The sequence below is a fragment of the Saimiri boliviensis genome, chromosome 14 (assembly GCF_048565385.1).
Source record: "Saimiri boliviensis isolate mSaiBol1 chromosome 14, mSaiBol1.pri, whole genome shotgun sequence".
NCBI lineage: Eukaryota > Metazoa > Chordata > Mammalia > Primates > Cebidae > Saimiri > Saimiri boliviensis.
The window spans coordinates 27,237,185-27,255,325 of record NC_133462.1 but is presented as its reverse complement, the minus strand read 5'-3'; the positions used below and the strand labels follow the sequence as shown (position 1 = coordinate 27,255,325).

Genomic DNA, 18,141 nt, shown 5'->3' with positions numbered 1-18,141 from the left:
AGAAAGATAAGTGCAAAGAAAACCTAAACACCATCACCAGGCCTGCCCTACAACAGCTCCTTAAGGACATAGAAAGGAACAACTGGTACCAGTCACTGGAAAAACATACCAAATTGTAAAGACCATCAATGAGAGGAAGAAACTACATCAATGGGCAAAATAACCACCATCATAATGGCAGGGTCAAATTCACACATAACAATATTAACCTTAAATGTAAATAGGCTAAATGCCCCAATAAAAAAAAACAGACTGGCAAATTGGATAAAGAGTCAAGACCCATCAGCGTGATATATTCAAGAGACCCATCTAACGTGCAGACACACACAGAGGCTCAAAATAAAGAGATGGAGTAATATTTACCAAGCAAATGGAAAGCAAAAAGAAAGCAGAGGTTACAATTCTAGTCTCTGATAAAACAGACTTTAAACCATCAAAGATCAAAAGAGAAAAAGAAGGGTATTACATAATGGTAAAGGAATCAATGCAACAAGAAGAGCTAACTATCCTGAATATGCACCCAATGCTGGAGCACCCAGATTCATAAAGCAAGTTCTTAGAGACCTACAAAGAGACTTAATATCGAGACATTAACACCCCACTGTCAATATTAGACAGATCAATGAGAAAAAATTAACAAGGATATCCAGGACTTGAACTCAGCTCTGGACCAAGCGAACCTAACAGACATTGACAGAACCCTCCACCCCAAATAAACAGATTATACATTATTCTTGACACCACATTGCACCTATTCTAAAAATGACCACATAATTGGAAGTAAAACACTTCTCAGCAAATGCAAAAGAACAGAATTTATAACAGTCTCTCAGACCACAGTGCAATCAAATTGTAGCTCAGGATTAAGAAACTCACTCAAGGGTTGGCTGCGGTGGCTCAAGCCTGTAATCCCAGCACTTCGGGAGGCCGAGGCGGGTGGATCATGAGGTAAAGAGATCGAGACCATCCTGGTCAACATGGTGAAACCCCATCTCTACTAAAAACACAAAAGATCAGCTGGGCATGGTGGCGCATGCCTGTAATCCCAGCTACTCAGGAGGGTGAGGCAGGAGAATTGCCTGAACCCAGGAGGCGGAGGTTGCAGTGAGCCGAGATCGTGCCATTGCACTCCAGCCTGGTTAACAAGAGTGAAATTCTGTCTCAAAAAAAAAAAAAAAAAAAAAAAAAAAGAATTAAAATGATTAATATATGCCCATAAAGTTTGTAAAAAGCTGGTCTAGCCTCTCTAAAAGTCACCGTAGAGCACTATAGATACTAAACAGGCAGAGACACAATTCTGCCTGCATATTTAGGTGACAGTATGCATTTCCAGTGAGTTGACTGGAAGCCTGAGAGGAAAAGTCCCCTGTAGAATAAAGCTTGGTTGGTACCTTATGTGTTTATATTTGGTCTGGTAATTCTACACAGTGTTTGGGAAATACAATTTTTAAAGAAATTATCTTCAGCTCCAGAGAAACCACAATAATGGAACAGAAAGAAAACTGTTTCATGGCCGGGCGCAGCGGCTCAAGCCTGTAATCCCAGCACTTTGGGAGGCCGAGGCGGGTGGATCACGAGGTCAAGAGATCGAAACCATCCTGGTCAGCGTGGTGAAACCCCGTCTCTACTAAAAATACAAAAAATTAGCTGGGCATGGTGGCACGTGCCTGTAATCCCAGCTACTCAGGAGGCTGAGGCAGGAGAATTACCTGAACCCAGGAGGAGGAGGTTGCGGTGAGCCAAGATCGTGCCATTGCAGTCCAGCCTGGGTAACAAGAGCGAAACTCTGTCTCAAAAAAAAAAAAAAAAAAACTGTTTCGTTACACAATTAAATCTGAATGTCACACATATTATAGTCAGTCTGCTTAAGAGATTAAAAAGACAGAAAGACAGTTACCATAATTAGTTCACAAGTAGAATTTAAAGCACCATGTCATACATAGTTCATTCTAAATTCACCTGGTCCTTGGGGAGGCCATTCATGTATGCTCACTGGTTATATCAATGACAAAATAAGCTTTTTACATCTTCTGGACGGAAGGCAGTTTTGCAACTTGAAGCCAGGTGCCTGCTTAGGGTAGACTTTCACTCTTCTACAAAAGTGGTTGAACAGAGTGCTATCTTTTTGGCTACTTGTATTTTAAAGCAGTGGCTCTGTACTGCTAGGACTGGGCTAGAGCTCTCCTGCTTCTCCTCTTCTGGTGGTCAGTGTTCTCTTTTGTTTCCTACGATCTGCCACTGAGATACAGCCCACAGCACAAGGTTTACAGGTAGCAGCTCACATCTTAGGTGGACGCCAATCGCCACAGCAGCACTTTAGTGTCACATTAGAGAGTGAAGCCTGAGCTGCAGGAGGAGAGCCTGCAGGACTCCTGGGTAGAACTGCACCCTCATAATAATGGGAATAAGAGCATTACGTAAGCCATGGGTTTCTATTTATAATGGTCACATGGAAGAAATACTACTGGATTTCCAGCATGCATCCAGATAGAGATAACTCCTAGAGTTCTCACTGTGACAGCCTACACTTTTCACAGACTTTATGTGATACTAATAGGGCTTCTAAAACAGATACACAAAGCATTCCAAAGAAAAACAACTCTCACTTCAAGATTATATTGAGAGAAAAAAGAAGTTAAAAGCGTCTTAAGAAGAAAACTGAGATCAGATGTAAGATTTATTAAGTTGGCCAAAAAATATTTCACTAAAAATAATTTCTCTCTAAATGCCCAAAGTGCATAGCTACTCTCAGCATGAGAAACATGAGTACTATGAAGAAAGGGGCATATTTTTTTTCTTTTTTTTTTTTTTTTTTTGAGACGAGTTTCGCTCTTGTTACCCAGGCTGGAGTGCAATGGCACGATCTCGGCTCACTGCAACCTCCGCCTCCTGGGTTCAGGCAATTCTCCTGCCTCAGCCTCCTGAGTAGCTGGGATTACAGGCACGTGCCACCATGCCCAGCTAATTTTTTGTATTTTTAGTAGAGACGGGGTTTCACCATGTTGACCAGGATGGTCTCGATCTCTCGACCTTGTGATCTACCCGCCTCGGCCTCCCAAAGTGCTGGGATTACAAGCTTGAGCCACCGCGCCCGGCCGAAAGGGGGCATATTATTAATAGAATTTTAAAAGATTTTTTTTAAAATCTCTGCTGCTCTCTAATCTTCTAGCCATTGAAAGCAGAATCTATATGGAAATATATCTGACAACTTCCACCAGCACTTTTTGACAAAAAATTAAAATCTTCCTGTGGTAATACAGTGGAATATATGTGAGCCTGCAACATAGCTAACTGGAAGGCTATTAAGGTTTTGGGGCAGCCACATCACCTGCCTTTATCTGTCCTGTAATAACAGCATTCCGCAACAGAGGCTAGCCACATAAGATATATATCTGGACTCTCTTGTATTATAGGATTTTTCTTGTTCTGAATATACTTCACATTTACAGCTGTCAAAAACAAAAACTGGTATTTCAGATGTTTTCTGAAATATTTTTATTTTTTTTATTTTTAATTTTAATTTCATTTTTTGAGACAGAGTTTTCGCTCGATACCCAGGCTGGAGTGCAATGGCACGATCTCGGCTCACCGCAACCTCCACCTCCTGGGTTCAGGCAATTCTCCTGCCTCAGCCTCCTGAGTAGCTGGGATTACAGGCACGCGCCACCATGCCCAGCTATTTTTTTGTATTTTTAATAGAGATAGGGTTTCACCATGTTGACCAGGATGGTCTCGATCTCTTAACCTCGTGATCCACCTGCCTCGGCCTCCCAAAGTGCTGGGATTACAGGCATGAGCCACCGCGCCCGGATCTGAAATCTTTTAAGCTAAAGTCACATGCAAGAATTGACATTGCAGCTACTAATTTTGACATCTTTTAGATCTGTATAAAAGTCCGTTGTGTTGAAGGAGCAAACCAATGAGTGCTGCATTTTGGATATTTAGTTTTATCTTTAAACACCATCCTGGTGTATTCATTTATACCATCTAATATATGACACACTGTTGTAGCATGTATAATTTTGTGATCGTTATTTCCCTTTGTATTCATTTTAAGGATCTAAATAAATTGCTATATTGTGCTTAATGTAAAAAAAAAAAAAAAAAAACAGCATTCCAATTTGTAAAATAAAAGACCCTAGCCGGGCACGGTGGCTCAAGCCTGTAATCCCAGCACTTTCAGAGGCCGAGGCAGGTGGATCACAAGGTCAAGAGATCGAGACCATCCTGGTCAACATGGTGAAACCCCGTCTCTACTAAAAACACAAAAAATTAGCTGGGCATGGTGGCTCGTGCTTGTAATCTCAGCTACTAAGGAGGCTGAGGCAGAATTGCCTGAACCCAGGAGGCGGAGGTTGCGGTGAGCCGAGATCGCGCCATTGCACTCCAGCCTGGGTAACAAGAGCGAAACTCCGTCTCAAAAAAAAAAAAAAAAAAAAAGACACTAAAATTATGGTTACATATAATTATCCTTACTGGGTAAATTGATAATCATATCCGACTAATAGCTACTGTAACAATTTGATAGTAAATTTTCTTTGGATATTATTTATAAATATGTAAATATCAATAATTTTAATGTACTAATCCAAATGTATATAAGATTTTCAAAAATTTGCTGTAAGTATAATTCAGTTGAGAAAATTTACTTTTTAAATTGAAACACAATATTAAAATAACTAAGGAATGCATTCAAAGTAAATATTGTGACTTTATACTCATACTATTGTAGAAAATACTATTGAATGTGTATGAATTACAAACACTACACATAACTATGCTAATTGTACTAAATAATAAATAGAAATCAAAGTTTGACAACAGACTCCACTGTTCATTTTATAAACTGAGGCCAGGCATGGTGGCTCATGCCTGTAATCCCAGCACTTTGGGAGGCTAAGGTGGTAGCTCACCTGAGGTCAGGAGTTTGAGACCAGCCATGGTCAACATGGTAAAATTCCATCTATACTAAAAATAGAAAAACTTAGCCAAACGTGGTAGCAGGAACCTATAATCCCAGCTACTTGTGAGGATGAGGCAGGAGAATGGCTTGAGCCTGAAAGGTGGAGGTTTCAATAAGCCGAGACTGTGCCATTGCACTCCAGCCTGGCCAACAAAAGCTAAGCCCCATCTCAAAAAAAAAAAAAAAAAAAAAAAAACAAGGCACGACGCGGTGGTTCACGCCTGTAATCCCAGCACTTTGGGAGGCCGAGGTGAGTAGATCACACTTAGGTCAGGAGTTCGAGACCAACCTGGCCAACAGGGAGAAACCCCATCTCGAAAGAAAGAAAGGGAAGGAGCGAGGGAGGAAGGAAGGAAGGAAGGAAAACTGAACTCTTTTTGCTTTTGTAGTATAAATAATTCAGCCTGCAAGTAATCACCTTGGATAATCACATTTCTGTTAAATAACTTACTCAGTATCTTTTAGTCTTTATAATTCTGTAATGCTAAGTTTAATCCTGCTTTTATGCTCAACTTTTACGTGCTCTTGGAATGAGCTTTACTCTGAACAAATCTGTGTCAACTTTAAAAGACTGAAAATAATAAGAATCATCTTTTGCCAAAACAAAAACCAAGCAATTTTTTTTTTTTTTTTTTTGAGACGGAGTTTCGCTCTTGTTACCCAGGCTGGAGTGCAATGGCGCGATCTCGGCTCACCGCAACCTCCGCCTCCTGGGTTCAAGCAATTCTCCTGCCTCAGCCTCCTGAGTAGCTGGGATTACAGGCACGTGCCACCATGCCCAGCTAATTTTTTGTATCTTTAGTAGAGACGGGGTTTCACCATGTTGACCAGGATGGTCTCGATCTCTCGACCTCGTGATCCACCCGCCTCGGCCTCCCAAAGTGCTGGGATTGCAGGCTTGATCCACCACGCCCGGCAAAAACCAAGCAATTAATGTCAGGTCCCAGATAAAGATAATCCTGAGTCAAAAAGAAAAAAAATGACAAAACATTTATTTAGCTGTTAATACAATTTACATACATTTCAAAAGAGGGAAGATAAAAATCTACACATAATCTAAATGTTTTAAGAATAGAGGTTTCAGTAAGCTATTTTCTCTCATTTGTATGTAGACTAATTAAGCCTCTTATTTCTAACTTATATTTTCTTTTACAACAGGCAGGTCTCAACTTTTTTTTCAACTCTTGAACATCTAAATTCTGCACACTGTGCACACATGTAAGTGTTTATGGGGAAAAAAAGCAGAAGAAAGGTGTTATATAAAATTCATGGGTTCACATGAATAAAGCAAGTTCTTAGAAACCTATAAAGAGATTTAGATTCTGACATAATAATAGTGGGAGACTACAACATCCTACAGGCACTAGTAGACAGATAATGGAAGAAGAAAAGTAACAAAATATTAGGACCTAAACTTAACACTTGACCAAATATTTTTAATAAACATCTAATGAACTCTTTGTCTAAACATAACATAACATACATTCTTCTCGCCAGTCACAGTGGCTCACGCCTGCAATCCTAGCACTTTGGGAGGCCAAGGCAGGTGGATCACTTCAGGTCAGGAGTTTGAGACCAGCCTGGCCAACATGGCAAAACCCCATCTCTACTAAAAATACAAAAAAATTGCTGAGCGTGGTAGTGGGCACCTGAAATCCCAGCTACTCGGGAGACTGAGGCAGGAGAATCACTTGAACCCATGAGGCAGAAGTGGTGGTGAGCCGAAATTGTGCCATTTCACTCCAGCATGAGTGACTAAGCAACACCTCGTCTCAAAAATATATATATATAAATATAGATAGAGGTATTTTTATATATACTCTAAAACTGACCACACAATCAGAAATAAAACATTCTCAGTAAATTCAAAATCTCAAAATTATACAAACCATACAGACCACAGCTTGACACAAATATAATTCAATAAAAAGAAAACAACTTGAAACCATACAACTACATAAAAATTAAACAACCTGCACTTGAATAACTTATTGGTAAACAATGAAATTAAGGCAGAAACCAGTAAGTTTTTTTGTTTTTGTTTTTTAACAAATAAGAACAGGCCGGGCGCGGTGGCTCAAGCTTGTAATCCCAGCACTTTGGGAGGCCGAGGCAGGTGGATCACAAGGTCGAGAGATTGAGACCATCCCGGTCAACATCGTGAAACCCCATCTCTACTAAAAATACAAAAAATTAGCTGGGCATGGTGGCGCGTGCCTGTAATCCCAGCTACTCAGGAGGCTGAGGCAGGAGAATTGCCTGAACCCAGGAGGCGGAGGTTGCGGTGAGCCGAGATCGCGCCATTGCACTCCAGCCTGGGTAACAAGAGTGAAACTCCATCTCAAAAAAAAAAAACCAAAAACAAACAAACAAAAAAAAAAACAAATAAGAACAAAAAAACAGGCCACACACTGTGGCTCATGCCTGTAATCCCAGCAGTTTGGGAAGGTGAAGCAGGCATATCATATGAGTTTAGGAGTTCAAGACCAGCCTGGCCCCATGTCTGCTAAAATTATAAAAATTAGGTGGGAATGGAGGAACATGCCTTTAATCCCAACTACTTGAGAGGCTGAGGTAGGACAATGCTTGAATCCAGGAGGCGGAGGTTGCAGTGAGTTGAGATCGTGCCATTGCACTCGAATTGGGCAACAAGAGCAAAACTCCATCTCAAAAAAAAATTAAAAGAAACAGAAAAAGAACAACCAAACACAGACACACACACACACACACCAGAATCTCTGCAATACAGCGAAGGTGGTGTTAAGAGAGAAATTTGTACCATTTAACTCCCAAATCAAAAAGTTAGAAAGATCTTCATTTAACAACCTGACATTATAAATAAAAGAATGCAAGAAGCAAAAGCAAATCAACCCTTAAGCTAGCAGCAGACAAAAAGTAACAAAATCAAATCTTTTTTTTTTTTTTTTTGATGGAGTTTCGCTCTTGTTACCCACGCTGGAGTGCAATGGGGCAATCTCGGCTCACTGCAACCTCTGCCTCCTGGGCTCAGGCAATTCTCCTGCCTCAGCCTCCTGAGTAGCTGGGATTACAGGCACGCGCCACCACGCCCAGCTAATGTTTTGTATTTTTAGTATAGTCGGGGTTTCACCATGTTAACCAGGATGGTCTCGATCTCTCGACATCGTGATCCACCCGCCTCGGCCTCCCAAAGTGCTGGGATTACAGGCTTGAGCCACCGCGCCTGGCTAAAACTATTTTAAGAAATTAAGAAAAAGTAACTTATCTCCAACTTATTATGTAAGAATAGCACTACTCTAATACCAAAACCTGGCAGAGAAAAAAAAAAAAAATCAGGCCAATATCTTTGAACATTAATGCAAAAATCCTCAACAAAATACTGACTAACCAAATCCAGCAGCATATAAAATAGCTAAAAAACTATGATCAAGTAAAATTTGTCTGGGGAATGCAAGGTTGGTTCAACATACACAAATCAATAAATGTGACTCATGACATTAAACAGAACTAAAGACAGAAACCCCAAGATTACTTCAACAGATGCTGAAAAAACTTTCGATAAAATTTAACATCTTTTATGTTAAAAACCCTCAACAACTTAGGCATTGAAAGTATACATACTTTAAAATAATAAGTTATCTATGACAAAACCTCAGCCAACATACTGAATGGACAAAACCTGGAAGCAGATGGGTGCAGTGGCTCACACCTATAATTCCAGCACTTTAGGAGGCCAAGGCAGGTGGATCACATTAAGTCAGGAGTTTGCGATCAACCTAGCTGACATGGCAATATGCTGTCTTTACTAAAAATACAAAAATTAGCCAGGTGTGAGGGTGGTTGACTATAATCCCAGATACTCAAAAGGCTAGGAAAGGAGAAGACTTGAACCCAGAAGGTGGAAGCTACAGTGAGCCAAGATTGTGCCACTATACTCCAGCCCCGGAAACAAAAGAAAACTCTATCTCAAAAAATAAGAAATAAAAAATAAAATAAAGCTTGAAGCATTCCTCCTTGAAAACTGGCACAAAGCAAAGAGGCCTTCTTTCAACACTACTGTTCAAGATAAAATTGGAAGTCCTGGTCAGAGAAATCAGGCAAAATATAAAAATAAAGTGCATTTAAACAGGAAGAGAGGAAATCAAACTATCCCTGTTTGCAGACTACCTGATTCTACCTCTGAAAAACCATATAGTCTTGGCAGAAAAGCTCTTTAAACTTACAAACAACATCAGTGTAATTTCAGGATACAGAATAAATGTACAAAATTAGTAGCATTCCTGTAAATCAACAACATCCAAACCAAATATGAATCATAAACACAATAACATTCACAATTGCCATAAAAAGAAAATATTTACCAATACAGCTAACCAGCTAGGTGAAAGATATCTGTAAGAATTACAAAACAATGCTCAAAGAAATCAGAAATGGCACAAACAAACAGAAAACAACTTTATGCTCATAAATAGAAAAGATCAATATCCTAAGCATGATCATACTGCCCCCAAAATTTACAGATTTAATGCTATTCTAATCAAAGGACCAAAATATTTTTAACAAAACTAAAGGGAAAAAAACCCCACTATTTAAAATATATTTAAAATCAAAAAAGGGTCCAAATAGCCAAGGTAATCATAAGCAAAAACAACAAAGCTGAAGGCATTACGTTACCTGACTTCAAATTATACTACAGAGCTACAGTAAACGAAGCAACATGGTACAAAAACAAATTCACAGACCAATGTAACAGAATAGGGAGTTCAGAAATAATGCTATACACCTAAAACCATGTGATTTTCAACGAAGGTTGCAATAGAAATAGAAATGTGGAAAGAATTTCCTATTTTTTAATGGTGGTGGAATAACTAACTAGTACTATGTAGAAGACTGAATCTGGACCACTTTATTACACCATATACAAAAATCAACTCAAGAATAATTAAAGACTAGCCAAGCGTGGTGGCTCATGCCTGTAATCCAAGCACTTTGGAGGCCAAGGTGTGCGGATCACCTGAGGTCGGGAAGACCAGCTTGATCAACGTGGTGAAACCCCGTCTTCAAAAAAAAAAAAAAGAAGAAGAAGAATTAAAGACTGAAATGTGTATTTTAAAATCATTTTAAAAAAAACCCTGGAAGATAACTTAGGAATTGTTGTAACTTAGCAATTGCAACAAAAGCCAAAATTGACAAATTGGACCTAACTAAACTAAAGAGATTCTTCACAGAAAAGGAAACTATTAACACAGTAAACAGACAACCTACAAAATAGTAGAAAATATTTGCAAACTATGCTTCTGACAAAGGTCTAATATCTAGAATCCGTAAGAAACTTAAAACAAGTTTACAGAAAAAAAAAGACCTCACTAAAAAGTAGACAAAAAACATGAAAAAGTTGCTTTTCAAAAGAAGACAAGTATGTGGCTAACAAGCATAGAATAAAATGCTCATCAATAATCACTACAAAAATGCAAAGAAAAAACACAAGATGCGATCTCACACCAGTGAGAACAGCTATTAAAAAGTCAAAAAATAGATGTTGTGATGGTTGCTGAGAAAAGGAAATACTTATTCACTGCTGTTAAGGGTATACATTAATTCAACCATTGTAAAAGGTAGTGTGACAGTTCCTCGCGGAACTAAAACCAGATTTACCATTTCACCAAGTAACCTCATAATTGGGTATATACTCAAATAAATATAAATTAGTCTATCATAAAGACCTAAGTACAAGCATATTCACTGCAGCACTAGTCACAATAGCAGACATGGAATCAACTTGAATGCCTATCAATGGTAGACTGGATAAAGAAAATTTAGTATAATTGGGCACAATGGCTTATGCCTGTAATCCTAGCACGTTGAGATGCCAAAACAGGTGGATTGTCTGAGCTCAGGAGTTTGAGACCAGAGTGAGCAACATAAAGAAATCAATCTCTAAAACAAGTAAAAAAAAAAAAAAATAGCTAGGCGTGGTGGCACACACCTGTAGTCCCAGCTACTTGAAAGGCTGGGGTGCAAGAGGATTGCTTGGCCCACCATGATGGTTCATGCTTGTAATCCCAGCACTTTGGGATGCCAAGGCAAGTGGATCACCTTAGGTGAGAGGTTTAAGACCAGCCTGTCCAACATGGTGAAACCTTGTCTCTACTAAAAATACAAAAATTAATCAGGCATGGAGGTGGTAGGTGACTATAATCCCAGCTACTCAGGAGGCTGAGACAGGAGAATCACCTGAACCCAGGAGGCAGAGGTTGCAGTGAGCCAAGACTGCGCCATTGCACTCGCACTGGGCAACGAGAGACACTGTCTCATAAAGAAGATTCCTTGAGGCTGGAAGTTGAGGCTACAGTGAACCAACATCAAGCCACTGTACTTTAGCCAGGGCAACAGAGTGAGGCCCTGTTTCCAAAAATAAAACAATACAACGTAACATAAAATACACGATTTTAAGGCCGGGCGCGGTGGCTCAAGCCTGTAATCCCAGCACTTTGGGAGGCCGAGGCTGGTGGATCACGAGGTCGAGATCGAGACCATCCTGGTCAACATGGTGAAACCCCCTCTCTACTAAAAAAAAATACAAAAAAACTAGCTGGGCGTGGTGGCACGTGCCTGTAATCCCAGCTACTCAGGAGGCTGAGGCAGGAGAATTGCCTGAACCCAGGAGGCGGAGGTTGCGGTGAGCCAAGATCGCGCCATTGCACTCCAGCCTGGGTAACAAGAGCGAAACTCCGTATCAAAAAAAAAAAAACAAAAAAAACACGATTTTAAAATATGGCACATAAACATCATAGAATACTGTGTGGCAATAAAAAACAACCAAAAACAAGACTATGTCTTTTACAGCAACATGGATAAAGCTTGAGACCATTATTCTTAGAAAAGTAATGTAAAAACAGAAAACCAAATGCATTTTGTTTATAAGAGCTAAAAAGTGAAAAACACAGGAACACAGAAAGGAACAACAGACACTGAGGCCTAGTTACGGGTAGAGGGTGGGAGTAGCAACACGGTCAGAAAAAATACTTCTTTGGTCCAATGCTAATACTTTAGTTACAAAATTTAGTTACACACAAAACCCCCATGACACAATTTTAGCTCTACAACAAACCTGTACATGTATCCCTAAACCACAAATAAAAGTTAAAAAAAAAAAAAATACCTGGGTGGGAAAGAGTGCAATGCAGGCTGAAGGACTGGTTTGTGCTACATATGGTGGCTGGTGGGGCTGTACTCTAATTTATTTCTGGGTCCATGCAGGCAGACATTATGAACTGGTGGTCCAGAACCCTAGGGTGGTGGAGAAAACAGGTTGCTGCTACTGCAGATTGAGTGTCTGGAGGTGAGAATAGGCCAGGAGACTTGTAGACACTTTTGTAAGTTTTTGGCAAAAAAAACCCCACGATGATCAAAAATGCTGTGGTAAAATTTTTGATCACCTGAGTGTAGTTCCTGGGAGAGGTGTGGACACATTACTGTCTAGTGGGTATGTTTGTGAGTGGGTGAAAATCTTGTGGTGGCAGCTGTGGCAAAAGGGGTCTGTCATCAGAGCTTCTTTTCTCTAAGTTTTTAGCCCTCTGTCACCTGGAAGGACAGCTGGAATCACAGAACAAGAAACAGTGTGACAGCCTGTGTAGAGCAGAGCACAGCCTCCCATTCCTGGACACCCAGAGTTTTATTCTAGGCCAGGAGACTGTAATATCTTTCTTCTAGCATCAAATCTGTAGTTTGCTGAACATGAAGCAATTCTGCAACACCAATTTACTGTCCAACACTTGAATTCTGACACCACCAAGAATCAGCACAGACCCTGATTCAGGGCTTAGTCCCATAACGTTGTCCTCACTGCAGATGCCAGCCACAAACTCTGTAAGTCCATCTATGCTTCTGAGATACTGTTTAAAAATTAAGGACTTCCATAATGTTTCTGAAATTTACCAATTTGATAGTTACTCACAGAACTCAGCAGAACACTGTAGTTATATTTACCATTTTTATACAAAAGATACAATCCCAGCCAGGCGAAATGGCTCATGCCTGTAATCCCAGCCCTTTGGGAGGCAGAGTTGGGCAGATTACCTGAGGTCAGAGTTCGAGACCACCCTGACCAATATGGAGCAACCCTGTCTCTACTAAAAATACAGAATTAGCAGGGCATAATGGCGCGTGCTTGTAATCCCAGCTACTCAGTAGGCTGAGGCAGAAGAATTGCTTGAACCTGGGAGGCAGAGGTTGTGGTGAGCCCAGATTCTGTCATTACACTCCAGCCTAAGCAACAAGAGCAAAACTAACATCTGAAAAAAGAAAAAAAAAAAAGATACAACCCCCAAAAAGTAAGTATAGGACCAAGAAAAAGGTGAGAAAAGATGAAGCACATAGATGATAAACAGCTGTGATTAATAAAATATTCTTTGTGTTCTCCAGGAACACCTTATGAAAAGAAAAAACCCTTTCCATTATGATTTAAATGGTGCTTTCTTTTCTTACCTATCACACAGCCAGAAAAATGATTCCACATTTTCTCCTTTTTCTCATTCAAAAATCAGCGACTTTGTCTTCAGTGGTCAACATAAAATACTTTTTTTTTTTTTTTTTTTTTTAGACGGAGTTTCGCTCTTGTTACCCAGGCCGGAGTGCAATGGCGCGATCTCGGCTCACCGCAACCTCTGCCTCCTGGGTTCAGGCAATTCTCCTGCCTCAGCCTCCCGAGTAGCTGGGATTACAGGCACGCGCCACCATGCCCAGCTAATTTTTTGTATTTTTAGTAGAGACGGGGTTTCACCATGTTGACCAGGATGGTCTCGATCTCTCGACCTCGTGATCCACCCGCCTCGGCCTCCCAAAGTGCTGGGATTACAGGCTTGAGCCACCGCGTCCAGCCACAAAATACTTCTTAATCAAACTGAACTCAAGTTTATTTTCTTCCTACAGGCTCCTGAGCTTTGAGCTCAGTCTGAGCCACCATACAACCGCATTTTATGTCCCTCCTAAGAACATGCCGACTTCAGGGTAAAGCATTCTCTGATCTAAATTCTGATTTTATTACCCTCCAATTAAACATTTAAACATTCCCCTCCAACCTCCTTACTAATCTTGTTTGCTTTTCCCTAGAAAAAAAATAGCCCTTTTCTGCCTAATCTTTGCAATCTTTAAAAATCTTACATTTGCTGCTTCCTCCTGTTGCAATACACCTTTGAAATTCAATTTTTTAAATGTATCTGTTTTATTTTAAAAAGTCAAGAAACTATCTTTAAAAAATATCAACTTTATCTGCAATAAGACCTTCCCGCCGGGCACGGTGGCTCAAGCCTGTAATCCCAGCACTTTGGGAGGCCAAGGCGGGTGGATCACGAGGTCAATAGATTGAAACCATCCTGGTCAACATAGTGAAACCCTGTCTCTACTAAAAATACGAAATATTAGCTGGGCATGGTGGCACGTGCCTGTAATCCCAGCTACTCAGGAGGCTGAGGCAGGAGAATTGCCTGAACCCAAGGAGGCGGGAGTTGCGGTGAGCCGAGATCGCGCCATTGCACTCCAGCCTGGGTAATAAGAGCGAAACTCCATCAAAAAAAAAAAAAAAAAAAAAAGACCTTCCCAAAATTCCTCAAACAAAGTCTTCACATAAGGGGAGAAAATTTTAAAGTGCTTACATTTTATACCTGAGTAAGAAAAGAAAAAGTATTTATTTCTTTCAAACAATAAATGTATTACTTTATTATTTGTATTAAAAAATATGTAGTAAACAATTAGCCAGACACAGTGGTTTACACCTGTAATTACACGTTGGGAAGCCGAGGTAGGCGGATTGCCTGAGGTCAGGGGTTCAAGACCAGCCTAGCCAACATGGCAAAACCCTGTCTCTACTAAAAAGACGAAAATTAGCCAGGCGTAGTGGCAGATGCCTGTAATCCGTACTCGGGAGGCTGTGGCAGGAGACGCTTGAATCCAGGAGCTGGAGGCTGCAGTGATCCGAGATCACATCATTGTACTCCAGCCTGGGCAACGGGTGACTCCGTCTCAAACAATAAATAAATAAAATAAAATAAAATTTAGCATTAAGCTCAAAAATCAAAATAACAGGATATAGGGCCAGGCTTGGTGGCTCACAAACCTGTAATCCCAGTACTTTGAGAGGCCAAGGTGGTGGAATCACTTAGGTTAGGAGTTCAAGACAAGCCTGGCCAACATGGTGAAACCCCATCTCTACTAAAAATACAAAAATTAGTCGGGTGTGGTGATATGTGCCTGTAGTCCCAGCTACTCAGGGGACTAAGGCAGGAGAATCACTTGAACCTGGGAAGTGATAGTTACAATGAGCTGAGATTGCACCATTGTACTCCAGTCTGGGCATCACAGTGAGACTCCATCTCAAAAACAAACAAACAAACAAACAAAAACCAGGATATTAAAACAAAGATATTCATTGCCACAAGTTTACCTGGCTAAAAAAAAAGAACTGAAGTTTTCAGAAATCTATGTAACTCACCAATTATCTACCACGTTTTTTGTAGAAATGTATTCATTTTCTACAGCTGAAATTGCATAGAAATTTTCTTTATTATTTTCCTTGGTAGCTAACGTTCTAAAAGCTAGATGGAATTCTGTTTGAAATCACTGAGTCATAAAAAATACACCAGAGGCCAGGCGCAGTGGCTCACGCCTGTAATCTCCGCACTTTGGGAGGCCTAGGCAGACGGATCATGAGGTCAAGAGATCGGGACCATCCTGGCCAACATGGTGAAACCACGTCTCTACTAAAAATACAAAAATTAGCTGGACGTGGTGGCACGCACCTGTAATCCCAGCTACTCAGGAGGCTGAGGCAGGAGAATTGCTTGCACCCGGGAGGTGGAGGTTGCAGTGAGCTGAGATTGCGCCACTGCCCTCCAGACTGGCGCCTGGCGATCAAGCAAGACTGTCTCAAAAAAACAAAACAAACAAAAAAAAAACACCAGAGAAAATTTCTAAATTCACGCTGAGAAAGAAAAATGTAAATAAAAATTTTCAACAAATAAATATATTATTAGATATTAATGTTTTGTAACGTATTTTACGCCCTTTGGAAATATTTTCTTGCCTTTCAATCTCTACTAATTAAATGCAAAATACAGTTAAAAAACTGAGGTCCACCGGGCACAGTGGCTCACACCTGTAATCTCAGCACTTTGGAAGACTCACGCAGGTGAGTCACTTAAGGTCAGAATTTTGAGACCAGCCTGGCTAACATGGCAAAACCCTGTCTCTACTAAAAATACAAAAACTAGCTGGGTATGGTGGTTCACACCTGTAGTCCCAGCTACTTGGGAGGCTGAGGCATGAGAAACACATAAACTCAGGATTTGGAGGCTGCAGTGAGTCGAGATGCCACCACTGCACTCCAGCCTGGTGGCAGAGATTAACTGTGTCAAAAAAAAAAAAAAAAAGAAAAAGAAACTTTAGGTAAAAATAAGTGAACAAATCTTTTCAAGGTACAGATATGTCTTTTTTTTTTTTTTGAGAAGGAGTTTCACTCTTGTTACCCAGGCTGGAGTGCAATGGCAGGATCTCGGCTCACAGCAACCTCCTCCTTCTGGGTTCAGGCAATTATCCTGCCTCAGCCTCCAGAGTAGCTGGGATTACAGGCACACGCCACCATGCCCAGCTAATGTTTTGTATTTTCAGTAGAGATGGGGTTTCACCATGTTGACCAGGACGGTCTCGATCTCCTGACCTTGTGATCCACCCGCCAGACAATTAGACTGAGGTGGCTCTAGTCCCGGATTTCAATTTCTTTAAAAAAAAAAAAAAACTAAATTCAAGAGCATGTTTTTGGTAAATTACTACATTGCTGGAACAAAATTCAGGCTTATCTAAACTGTCAATTAAGCTCTGATTACACAACCAGGGTATTGCCACCTAGATTGTAAAAATCAAGAAACTAGGCCAAGCGTGGTGGCTCATTCCTATAATCCCAGCACTTTGGGAGGCCAAGGTGGGTGGATCACCTGAGATACGGAGTTCGCAACCAGACTGGCCAACATGGTGAAACCCCGTCCCTACTAAAAATAAAAAAAATATTGGCTGGGTGTGGTGACCGCTGCCTGTAGTTGCAGCTACTGGAAAGCTGAGGGACTGAGAATCGCTTGAACCCGGGAAGCAGAGGATGCGATGAGCCGGTATCACACCACTGCACTCCAGCATGAGCAACAGAGTGAGACTGTCTGGGGTGCGGGGTTGGGGGGGATTACATAACTATACCTCGCCAATTATTGAATTTGATTTTCTTTATCCTGAACCTTACAAAAATCTTTCCATCAAGTCCCTTCCATGGACCACAAATTACAAACTACAGCTGGGTGCTCTACAATTTCTGAATCACTCTTTAATTATATAATATTTTCACGGTGACGCCCGTAAATTTTTAATAGGAAAAAAGCAAGCCTGGGAACTCCATGCACCTAAGCTCTTCCCATTCATGAACCCGCAAGCCGAGTCAGGATTTCGTCCTGAGGATCCTCCAGTGATCCCTGCATAATCCGAGAGAGGGAGCCTGCTGGTGCAGAGCTGCCCAGAGAAGGCTCCAGGCCAGGGCACAGTCGCCGGGCAGGGAAAAGACAGGACGCCCGGCAGCCGCCATCTTATGGCTGAAGGGGACTGAAGCCCAGCTGCGCAAGGAGAACTAGAGGCACAGATTGTGGAGCTGACAGCGGGGAGGCCTGAGCCCCGCCACAGCCACTTCCCACTGGTTCCAATCAGCCCCAACCCCTCTGTCGGAATGTCGGACCCAGCACTCTCACCATTTCTAGGCTTTCACGGGGTCCTGGCGTCTTAGCTGTGGATCTCCAATACCTGCAGGTCACAGGGTCACAGAGGCTCGGCCTCTAAAAGGAGAGGGCAGAGACCAGGGAAGAAGAGACATGGAGCTCCAGCCGCAGCATGAGACAAAGACCCCGCCATATCCCGGAAGCCGCCCTGTCCGCTCCCGCTGTGTGCCTGATTGGACAGTTCCCAGACCAGCGTCCTTGATTGGATAACATTTAAGACCCCGCCTTCTCTGACCCTGAGTGACAGAAGACGTGGTCAGACGCTGAGCTGAATAAAGAACGAGTGACAACCTAAGCTGCAGCGTTTTCAGGCAGGGCTTCCTTCTTGAGCTGAGCCAGGCCCAAGGCAGAGCATGGGAAAATTCGGTCTCTTTTTTGCTCTCTTTTTCAATT

The 18,141-nt window shown here is 41.3% G+C and overlaps 1 protein-coding gene across 5 annotated transcripts in view; it reads right to left on the bottom strand.

The window, feature by feature from the left end:
• The window catches only part of LOC101045674 (uncharacterized), an 80,279-nt gene extending 62,369 nt beyond the window's left edge, over window positions 1-17,910 (bottom strand). For 3 of the 5 annotated variants that reach the window (XM_074385642.1, XM_074385641.1, XM_074385643.1), the window contains exon 1: window positions 17,722-17,886. Coding sequence is in view for 3 of the 5 variants with exons in the window: in XM_074385641.1 (XP_074241742.1) it covers window positions 17,722-17,724 (3 nt within the window). In the remaining 2 variants the exon portion in view is untranslated. Of the gene's footprint in view, window positions 1-1,709; window positions 1,787-17,721 lie in introns of all 5 variants that reach the window. The other 2 variants (XM_074385640.1, XM_074385639.1) reach the window with 1 other exon arrangement.
• Between the last annotated feature and the right edge of the window lie 231 nt (window positions 17,911-18,141).